The sequence below is a fragment of the Coregonus lavaretus genome (assembly GCF_964263955.1).
Source record: "Coregonus lavaretus genome assembly, contig: HAP1_SCAFFOLD_205, whole genome shotgun sequence".
NCBI classification, from domain to species: domain Eukaryota; kingdom Metazoa; phylum Chordata; class Actinopteri; order Salmoniformes; family Salmonidae; genus Coregonus; species Coregonus lavaretus.
The window spans coordinates 690,173-701,462 of NW_028164026.1; the positions used below are offsets into that span (position 1 = coordinate 690,173).

Consider the following 11,290-nt stretch of genomic DNA (forward strand, 5'->3'; position numbering starts at 1 on the left):
GATGAACCAGGCTCTGAGGGGTGGCCAGTCCCCTTCTGGCTGTGCCAGATTATAACAGTACATGGCCATTAAGGTCAGTACATGGCCATTAAGGTTACGTTTTTGTCCAAGATGTTCAAACGTTCATAGATGAGCAGCAGGGTCAAATAATAATCACAGCGGTTGTAGAGGTTGCAACAGGTCGGTACATCAGGAGTAAATGTCACTTGGCTTTTCATAGCCTGGCATTTAGAGGTTGAAATAGCAGGTGCGGTAGAGAGAGAGAGTTGAAAAAAGCAGGTCTGGGACAAGGTAGCACGTACGTCAGGGTTCCATAGCCGCAGGCAGAAGAGTTGAAACTGGAGCAGCAGCACGACCAGGTGGACTGGGGACAGCAAGGAGTCATCAGGCCAGGTAGTCCTGAGTCATGGTCCTAGGGCTCAACTCTCAAATACTGTAGACCTACAAGATCAAAGTTAGGAAACCTGCACACCAAATTGCGCGTCATCACTTTCTAGGCCATACATATCTTTGTTAGTCGCTGGTTGTGTTATGTCTGTCTTTTTAAACCTATTGTCTGTGACAGGTGGGTCTGAGGGCATTCTTCGGGCGTCCGGGCCAGTGGTTCGAAGAGAATGATCTGGACGGGGATAAGAACTCTATCTTCCATGACGTGGACGGCTCTGTGACGGGCTACAGGGACACGTATGTGGGCAGAGCAGACAACTACCTGATCCGTCACCCCGGCTGTGTCAACGTCACCCAGTGGAACGGAGTGGTCTGCAGTGGCACCTATTCTCAGGTACGGATGGGACATTGGCCCTAATGCCTATCACCATTGACTTTATTCATTGCTTAGGATATACAATGCATAGAAGTGACCAAACTCTATTGGTCAATCATTTTCTAATGTGTGTCCTCCAGGTGTATATCCAGACCCAGGGAGCTCGCAGCCTCAGTCTGTCCATCAGTAGAGATGAGTACCCCGAGGCTCCTCTGGTGCTGAGGGGTATTAACAGCCAGGGGGCGCTGTCCCAGCAGTACCAGCCTATCCTCATGATGAGCAAGAGCTACACCCTGCACTGGGACGGCCCTGCTCCCAGAGAGATTGTCCTTTCCCTCATAAACTTCAACCAGTGAGTGGCACACTGGGACTGGTGTGTGTGTGTGTGTGTGTGTGTGTGTGTGTGTGTGTCTGTGTGTTTTAAGGTGGTTGGTCTGGGGGTTGTTTGTCCACATTGAAACTGGTCTTGGTCTCGTAGCGGTCTCGATACACTGGATCTGGGTCTGGAGGTCTCTTTTTTTTCTACTGTGTGTTTGAATGTGTGTGCGATAAGAGGATATGTTTGTCAGTTCGTAAGCCAGATCTCTAACCTTCATTGTCACCTGTTGGCTCCTCCTCTCTCTCCAGAGGTGACTGGGTGCTGGTGGGTCTCTGCTACCCACCCGACACCACCTTCCAGGTCATGGCTGACATCAATGACCGCCAGAGCAACATCTTCGACGACATCACCGACTATGGGCCTGTGTTTTCCCTCGCCGAACTGGAGAAGAGGCTGCTGGAGAGGAAGTACTTCTTTGACCGCAGTGTGGGGTGAGACAGTCACTATACCCTAATGTCTCTCTATCCATATGGCTATATCTACTATAGCTCTCTCTCCCTCTATAATTTTTACTTAGTCATACATTGAATTGAAGTAAATAGGAGACTAACATTTTTAAGTGAACATTTTGCTTACGTTAGGATTCGCCCCTCTGTCTGTCTCGCTCTCCCGCACCACTCTCTCGATTGACACCGGCCTCTCCTCTCCCAGCTTGCTGTGGCTGTATTTGCGGGCGAGGCAGAGGCGCGATGGCCACAGTTACTGCTCGGTTAAGGGCTGTGAGAGAGTGAAGGTGATGGCCAGCACATCGTCCTCCAAACTGACCTGTAACTGCACAGCCAAGGCCTACCCCAAATACGCCAAGACTCCCTCGGCAGTGGTCGCCATGCCCACCCTCAGCACCCAACCATGCAGGGACTGTGGTGCCTCCCAGGTTAGCCTACTAGCCCCCCACATTGTCTTTGTTCCATTAGTATGCAATTCTATTGGAAAAGGAATGAGTTCATGTTGTGTTATCTGACATAAAAGCCCAGCTTTAATCTGTGTGTTTTCTGGTAGCTGGTGTTTTCCAGTGACCCGTGGAACTCCTACCTCCAAACTCAGATCAAATCGCTCAGCAGCAAGGAGCAGCAGAGTGGCGACACACAGTCCTTTATCACTGTGAGTGCCACAGATTTTAAATATAACAAAGTATTACATTATCTCTTGGTCAGTACAGTGTCCCGGTGTCACAGAATCACAGTGTGCATAATGACTGTTGTTTGCATGTTGTTGGTGTGCTGCTGTTGTTTAACTTCCATCAAACAGCCATTATAAATGTTTATGAATGGAATACTCATTTATTAATAGTATGCACACTATTGATAAATACAAAAGCACCACCCATGTTTTTAATCGGTTTGTGGTTGTAGCACGCCAGCGTATCTCTTACCCACTTTTCTACAACACCTTCTCTCAGGTGAACAGTGAGACATTCTCCTTCACACAGCCAGGCATCTTCCTGGTCTCTGTTGACGCCTGCTCTGGAAAAGTCACAAAGAAGTCATCTTTCCCCAAAATGGACCCCAAAATGGAGCAGTATCTTAAAACTGGATTACCAAAGAGGTGAGGGGGAAGAATTAGGCCCTTGCTGGTTGGTTTGATCAGGCGTTTGACTTGATGGTGAATCGATGAATCATAATTGGTTATATTTTCTCATGACTAGGTCTATAGTGCTTCTGGGAACACGAGGGCAGCCCGATGGCTTGGTCAGTGTTGCACGATATCTTGTCCCCCTGGGCATGGCTAAGGCAGCAGATCTGCAGGGTAAAGGTAGGTGTCACTCTCAAATGGTTCCCTCTCGCGGTTGCTATTACTGTAGGCCAGGTCTGGTTTTTCTATACAATTCTCTGTATCTCGTGACAGTTTTTTTCCTCTTTCATTCCTCTTCCTGCTGTCTCTCTTAACTATGTATTTTCTCTGCGACGTATACTTTTTCTTCTTTCTCTGCTCACCTCATTACAGTATTTTCCACATGACACTGTGTTTCTCTCACAGAGAGCCTGGTGTTTTGGGGGTTCCAGGGTGGCTCTGCCCCCCCTCCGTGGGCCTCCATCCTGGTTGGGCAGGGTGAGGAGGGGCTGGGGCTGCAGGAGCGCTACCTCCCCTTGGGCCTGGAGGCCTACGGCTGCACACAGCCCAGCACACGCAGAGACCTGGAGCTACTGAGGGCCGCCACAGGACCACAATGACAAATGTGAACACAATTTACCCAAAACACAACCAACCAGCAAATGAATGTGAACTGCTGAACTTTTATTTATTATTTTATTGGCAAAGATATTTACTATTTTGGGGGTTAATTTAGTGTGTGAGTGAGTGTGTGTGTGTGTGTGTGTGTGAGTTATATTTGAACAAATTAGAACTGGGAATAAACGGGGATGGACCCAGAATGGAACTATACGAGCAAATTAACAAATTAAGTAACCACATCAAACTTGTGTGGTCTGTCACTTCTATCCAGTTCCCCCTGATGGGTTTTTGGCTCAGGCCAGCGTTTGACCTGTCTGCTGCTCACCACATCCATAGATGAAACACATAATTAAGAAGGAAACTGAAAAAGCAAACCAAAGGAAAAACACTCACTATTACACTTTCTTTTTTTTTCTTCTGTCTGTTTCCTCGCTCACTTTTTTCTGCTGTTTTTGCACGTCCCAGGGGGCATTTTGTTCAGCGACTTGATCTGTTAAGGGCAGCTGTATTATAATGAAAACATTTTGTATGGGATTCCGTTGAGATTGTTGTGTTTCCAACAAACCTTTTTTCCCAGGATGTGTCCTTTTTTGTTCCATATTTATTTGATCTCTACACAGTGCCACTTTCCCCTAAGGCTGGCTATGTGTGTAGCAGAGATGGATTGTTTCTCTTTTTCTACTAATTTACCTTTTAGTATGGCCATGTATGTTGTTTATTACATATAAATGCCAAAAGTATGTGTTTCAGGGGGACATTTTACAAGGTGAACATAGCCTTAACACGAACACAGATTAGTAGTCCATACCAAAACCAAGGCTTACTGTACCTCTGTGGCCTCAGCAGGTGATTTGAGCAGGGCTCCCCCACTGTGCTGGTGATTAGTAACTTTCTGTATGTGATTGGGTGCATTCATTTCAGCTCGCCCGGTGAAGATTTCACTTAGGATCTAAGAAATAGACAAAAATGTGCAAACTCCACCTACACAGTGCCCTGGACGAGCTAAAATTAATGCAACCATTGTGAGAGATCCTCCAAAGAAAAGGATTTGCTTTTTAACCACTGTACTGTTGTAAATAAGAGTTTCTTTGTTATGCAACATTTTTTTCTCCCTCAATGCTTTTAAGATTCACTCTCCAAATTGAGCTCTTTGAAAAGGAATTAGTGTTTTAAAAGTGTTGGTGGTGTGGATGAAAATATTGAGAAGCAGTCAATGGTGTGTGTGTGTGTGTATACTGTGTGAGAGTGCCTTTCAATTTGGGGTGAGTTGTATTTGAAATGTTGAATCACTATACTCATGACAGTTTATTTCTTTAATCAAACCTTTTATATTTGAATTCTCACATCGTCAGTGCTCTTCTGAAATTGCAGAGATGATAACTTTGTGATGAAGTGTCCTGTCATCATTGTCTTGTCATTATTTTTGCTGATGTATTCAACAAAATCAAGGATGCCTCTAGGATGACTTAATGTTATGCACAAAGGAATCAGATTACTGAAATCTCGGATCTAGCCAATGAGACTAATGGGGCAGCTGTATAGAGTAGACTTGGGTTATAGATGGCAAGAAAGGTTTGGTAGGGAGACGATCAAGAACAGTTCATTTCTAAAGATGTACTGCTATTTTACAATCTTACCACTTGGTGGTAGGCTTGTACCAATAGTTAGGAAGTCCTATCTAGCCTAAACCCATTACATTTTACATTTGAGTCATTTAGCAGAAGCTCTTACCCAGAGCGACTTACAGTTAGTGAGTGCATAATTTTTTTCTTCTTCTCATACTGGCCCCCCGTGGGAATCGAACCCACAACCCTGGCGTTGCAAGTGCCATGCTCTACCAACTGAGCTACACGGGACCTACCATGCCATCAATCTGTAACATGTGTTTTCATGCTGCAGATGTAATATGAAATTCCTATGAGAACTGACATAAAGACTTATTGTGGGATCATTCATTGTTCAAAGCAGTATTCTGAACCTTTGAATACATATTGGCCAATTATTTTTGAAGGTTTCATATATATATGTATTTTAAATGTCTTTATTTTTACCCCCTTTTTCGATCTTGTCTCATTGCTGCAACTCCCCAACGTCTCGGGAGGCGAAGGTTGAGTCACACATCCTCCGAAACATTACCCGCCAAACCGCGCTTCTTAACACCCGCACCAATGTGTCGGAGCCAACACTGTTCAACTGACGACCGAGGTCAGCCTGCAGGCACCTGGCCCGCCACACGAAGTCGCTAGAGTGCGATGAGCCAGGTAAACCCCCCCGACGCTGGGCCAATTGTGCGCCACCCTATAGGACTCCCAATCACAGCCGGTTGTGATACAGCCTGGGATTGAACCCAGGTCTGTAGTGACGCCTCTAGCACTGCACCACTCAGGAGGCCAAAGTTTTAATATTTTAATGATAGTAGGAAAGGAGAGAGGAAGAAACGTGGTAGAGCGGCAAGAGGCCGAGACGGGGCTTGAACTCCCCCGTCGCCAGCGCTACCACTAGACCATTGAAATCAATGCTATATACCTGCATTGGTTCACAAGTCACAGTCATTTGACCTGCATAAGTGTGGCACACAGAGAGAGAGGATCTCTGGCTGAACTGGTCATGGCTGCCAATCCATAAATAAGCTTAATTTGTGATTGATGGGTCCTGCTATATTTCAAGCATTTATCAGAAGCTCTTATCCAGAGTGACTTACAGTTTTGTACTTGTCCCCCGTGGGAACCGAACCCACAACCCCAGCATTGCAAGCGCCATGCTCTATCAACTTGTCACACAGGAGCCGTGCTACTACTGTGACTGTGTAGTCAAGACAGAGTTGTCATATTATCTTAAATTTACTCAAAGAATCTCAGTGAAAATGTGACAATTGGACTGGCAGACGTTATGATTGTACAGATATGTTTTGAGCCTCTAGGTATATGATAAAATATTATTATTATTATTATATAAAATAGACTAGATAACATCTCGAAATCATTTTAGGAGAAAAACATTAGCCAATTAAAAGATGATAAACCTATCCGTCTACAAACAGGCGAGGTGGCCTCTACAGAATGAGCACTATAAAAGAAAACATACAAAGCATTGAGAATTGGTTTCGCTTCATGCATTAGTCTGAAATAAACATTGAGAAAAATGTGTTACGCTTTTAGAAAGTTTGTAACTGGCTTTGGATCCCCATAGGTCTATGCTTTGGATGTGTAAGGCAGTCTACTTCAATTGAAAATAACTCCTGAGGTTTAGCCTACAATTTATATTACGGTAGGCCTACACATGATTTGTGGGGTGGGGGGGTGTCTGGAGGTCTGTGCCCGTTCTTTAGGGGCCCCTCTGGAGGTCCATGCCCGTTCGCTAATCTGGCCCTGCAATGATGCCATCATAGTTTTTTATAAGTATTTTTTAAAATCATTACTAGCTTTTTTTGAATAGGAACAAACTGAGGTCAATCTAGCGCCAAATGGCCTTTTTGTCACGTAATTCGTAATTTCTGTCCGCCCATCCGCACACCTACATCATCTATAGTTTAGCGCGAACCTCTGATTGCATGAAGAATTTGAGCACTGAATTGTAGGAAGACTGGGGAGCTGAGAGGAGAAGACCAACAACCTCTGGAAAGGTGAAAATATGTAATTTAGCTAGGCAGCTATGTACTTACTGGTTCTTTTCTCTGTAGTAGGGCTTTTGAAGTATTGCAGTTCTCCGTAACTGTCAAAATGGCCACCATTCACAGAAGCAACACCTAGCTGCTGATAATTCGGTCTTCCATTACAATAAGCGCTAAACCTGTGAGTTGAGCGCAGGTGTAGGCCTAAACATTTCATAGGCAGGCTATATTTTGACATTTCCAATACAGCTAGTAGGCTCTATGCCTACAATTGTGTTTTTACTTACTTTTTTGAAAATGTAAATGAGGTAGATCAAATCATTTGTAGTCTAATTGCCCTCCTAATCGTGAATGTTCTGTTGCTAAGGTTCCAATTAGGCTTTTAAATTCAGTGTGAATATAATTAGAGAAAAATACTACATGGTAGTCATGTCACGTGCAAGTTTAAGTGTGTGTTGTTGTGGGCAGCAGCCCCTGCCCACAACAACACATTTGCACTGAAGATTATGCCATGTAGAATACTGTAACACACACACACACACACACAGGCTAGGCCTATACCTACACTCTTAGAAAAAAGGGTTCCAAAAGTGTTATTTTTCTGTCCCCATAGGAGATCCCTTTTTGGTTCCAGGTAGAACTCTTTTGGGTTCCATGTAGAACCCTCTGTGGAAAGGAAATCAAAGGGGTTATACCTGGAACCAAAAAGGGTTCTTCAAAGGGTTCAACTATGGAGAGAGCCGAAGAATCCTTTTTAGGTTCTAGATAGCATCAGAGTGTACCTTGTGGCAACATGGGGTTATCTTTTGTCTTTGCCAGTAAGAAAGGCAACCACATGTTTTATATTAGACTATACACTGATGAATACAGTATTTTAGTCATATAGAAACTACACTATATATACAAACGTATGTGGACTCCCCTTCAAGTTAGTGGATTTGGCTATTTCATCAACAGGTATATAAAATCGAGTACACAGCCATGCAATCTCCATAGACAAACACAGGCAGTAGGATGGCCTTATTGAAGAGCTCAGTGACTTTCAACGTGGCACCGTCATAGGAACTGTTCGTCAGGAGCTTAATGAAATGGGTTTCCATGGCCCAGTAGCCGCATGCAGTGCCAAGCGTCGGCTGGAGTCGTGTAAAGCTCGCCGCCATTGGACTCTGAAGCAGTGGAAACGCGTTCTCTGGAGTGATGAATCACGCTTCACCATCTAGCAGTCTGACGGAACGAATCTGGGTTTGGTGGATGCCAGGAGAATGCTACCTGCCCGAATGCATAGTGCCAACTGTAAAGTTTGGTGGAGGAGGAATAATGGTCTGCGGCTGTTTTTCATGGTTCAGGCTAGCCCCCTTAGTTCCAGTGAAGGGAAATCTTAATGTTACACAATCTAGACTTTGTGGCAACAGTTTGGGGAAGGCTCTTTCCTGTTTCAGCATGACAATGCCCCCGTGCACAAAGTGAGGTCTATACAGAAATAGTTTGTCGAGATTGTTGTGGAAGAACTTGACTGGCCTGCACAGAACCCTGACCTCAACCCCATCGAACACCTTTGGGATGAATTGGAAAGCCGACTGTGAGCCAGGCCAAATCGCCCAACATCAGTGCCCGACCTCACTAATGCTCTTGTGGCTGAATGGAAGCAAGTCCCCACTGCAATGTTCCAACATCGAATGGAAAGCCTTCCCAGAGGAGTGGAGGCTGTTATAGCAGCAAAGGGGGGACCAATTCCATATTAATGCCCATGATTTTGGATTGAGATGTTTTACGAGCACGTGTCCACATACTTTTGCTCATGTAGTGTACAGTCGTGGTCAAAAGTTTTGAGAATGACACAAATACTAATTTTCACAAAGTCTGCTGCCTCAGTTTTGATGATGGCAATTTGCATATACTCCAGAATGTCATGAAGAGTGATAAGATGAAAAGTCCCTCTTTGCCATGAAAATGATCCCCAAAAAACATTTCCACTGCATTTCAGCCCTGCCACAAAAGGACCAGCTGCCATCATGTCAGTGATTCTCTCGTTAACACAGGTGAGAGTGTTGACGAGGACAAGGCTGGAGATCACTCTGTCATGCTGATTGAGTTAAAATAACAGACTGGAAGCTTTAAAAGGAGGGTGGTGCTTGAAATCATTGTTCTTCCTCTGTTAACCATGGTTACCTGCAAGGAAACACGTGCCGTCATCATTGCTTTGCACAAAAAGGGCTTCACAGGCAAGGATATTTCTGCTAGTAAGATTGCACCTAAATCAACCATTTATCGGATCATCAAGAACTTCAAGGAGAGTGGTTCAATTGTTCTGAAGAAGGTGTCAGGGCGCCCAAGAAAGTCCAGCAAGCGCCAGGACCGTCTCCTAAATTTGATTAAGCTGCGGGATCAGGGCACCACCAGTGCAGAGCTTGCTCAGGAACGGCAGCAGGCAGGTGCGAGTGCATCTGCACGCACAGTGAGGCGAAGACTTTTGGAGGATGGCCTGGTGTCAAGAAGGGCAGCAAAGAAGCCACTTCTCTCCAGGAAAAACATCAGGGACCGACTGATATTCTACAAAAGGTACAGGGATTGGACTGCTGAGGACTGGGGTAAAGTCATTTTCTCTGATGAATCCCCTTTCCGATTGTTTGGGGCATTCGGAAAACACCTTGTCCGGAGAAGACAAGGTGAGCGCTACCATCAGTTCTGTGTCATGCCAACAGTAAAGCATCCTGAGACCATTAATGTGTGGGGTTGCTTCTCAGCCTAGGGAGTGGGCTCACTCACAATTTTGCCTAAGAACATAGCCATGAATAAAGAATGGTACCAACACATCCTCCGAGAGCAACTTCTCCCAACCATGCAAGAACAGTTTGGTGACGACCAATGCCTTTTCCAGCATGATGGAGCACCTTGCCATGAGGCAAAAGTGATAACTAAGTGGCTCGGGGAACAAACATCGACATTTTGGGTCCATGGCCAGGAAACTCCCCAGACCTTAATTCCATTGAGAACTTGTGGTCGATCCTCAAGAGGCGGGTGGACAAACAAAACCCCACAAATTCTGACAAACTCCAAGCATTGATTATGCAAGAATGGGCTGCCATCAGTCATGATGTGGCCCAGAAGTTAATTGACAGCATGTCAGGACGGATTGCAGAGGTCTTGAAAAAGAAGGGTCAACACTGCAAATATTGACTCTGCATAAACTTAATGTAATTGTCAATAAAAGCCTTTGACACTTATGGAATGCTTGTAATTATACTTCAGTATACCATAGTAACATCTGACAAAAATATCTCATAACACTGAAGCAGCGAACTTTGTGAAGACCAATACTTGTGTCATTCTCAAAACTTTTGACTACGACTGTATATTATTGTAATTACCGGTAAACTACTAGATACCTAATTTACATAAATTTTCATCAATTTATTGGACATTTCATTCTCCTTTAGACTATCATGGAAACACTGATATATCTCCACTCATATGTTTTTTATTTACTTTTTATTTTTTCACCTTTATTTAACCAGGTAAGCCAGTTGAGAACAAGTTCTAATTTACAACTGTGACCTTGCCAAGATAAAGCAAAACAGTGTGATAAAAACAACAACACAGAGTTACATATGGGATAAACAATACGTACAGTCAAAAACACAATAGAAAATCTATATACAGTGTGTGCAAATGTAGTAAGTTATGGAGGTAAGGCAATAAATAGGCCATAGTGCAAAATAATTACAATTTAGTATTAACACTGGAATGATAGATGTACAGAAGATGATGTGCAAATAGAGATACTTGGGTGCAAATGAGCAAAATAAATAACAATATGGGGATGAGGTAGTTGGGTGGGCTAATTACAGATGGGCTGTGTACAGGTGCAGTGATCGGTAAGCTGCTCTGACAACTAATGCTTAAAGTTAGTGAGGGAGATAAGAGTCTCCAGCTTCAGAGATTTTTGCAGTTCGTTCCATTCATTGGCAGCAGAGAACTGGAAGGAATGGCGGCCAAAGGAGGTGTTGGCTTTGGGGATGACCAGTGAGATATACCTGCTGGAGCGCATACTACAGGTGGGTGTTGCTATGGTGACCAATGAGCTAAGATAAGGCAGGGATTTGCCTAGCAGTGATTTATAGATGACCTGGAGCCAGTGGGTTTGGCGACAAATATGTAGTGAGGGCCAGCCAACAAGAGCGTACAGGTCACAATGGTGGGTAGTATATGGGGCTTTGGTGACAAAACGGATGGCACTGTGATAGACTACATCCAATTTGCTGAGTAGAGTGTTGGAGGCTATTTTGTAAATGACATTGCCGAAGTCAAGGATCGGTAGGATAGTCAGTTTTACGAGGGCATGTTTGGCAGCATGAGTGAAGGAGGC

General features: G+C 44.4%; 1 protein-coding gene across 1 annotated transcript in view; it reads left to right on the forward strand.

Annotated features, from left to right (window-relative positions):
• Positions 1-4,702, forward strand: part of LOC311117563 (cell surface hyaluronidase-like) — a 40,482-nt gene extending 35,780 nt beyond the window's left edge. Inside the window, exons 17-24 of the mRNA XM_084192494.1 lie at positions 566-781; positions 904-1,115; positions 1,391-1,573; positions 1,794-2,016; positions 2,142-2,243; positions 2,542-2,687; positions 2,788-2,894; positions 3,120-4,702. Coding sequence (XP_084048620.1) covers positions 566-781; positions 904-1,115; positions 1,391-1,573; positions 1,794-2,016; positions 2,142-2,243; positions 2,542-2,687; positions 2,788-2,894; positions 3,120-3,313 — 1,383 coding nt within the window. The 3' untranslated portion in view covers positions 3,314-4,702. The remainder of the gene's footprint in view (positions 1-565; positions 782-903; positions 1,116-1,390; positions 1,574-1,793; positions 2,017-2,141; positions 2,244-2,541; positions 2,688-2,787; positions 2,895-3,119) is intronic.
• Positions 4,703-11,290: the final 6,588 nt, after the last annotated feature.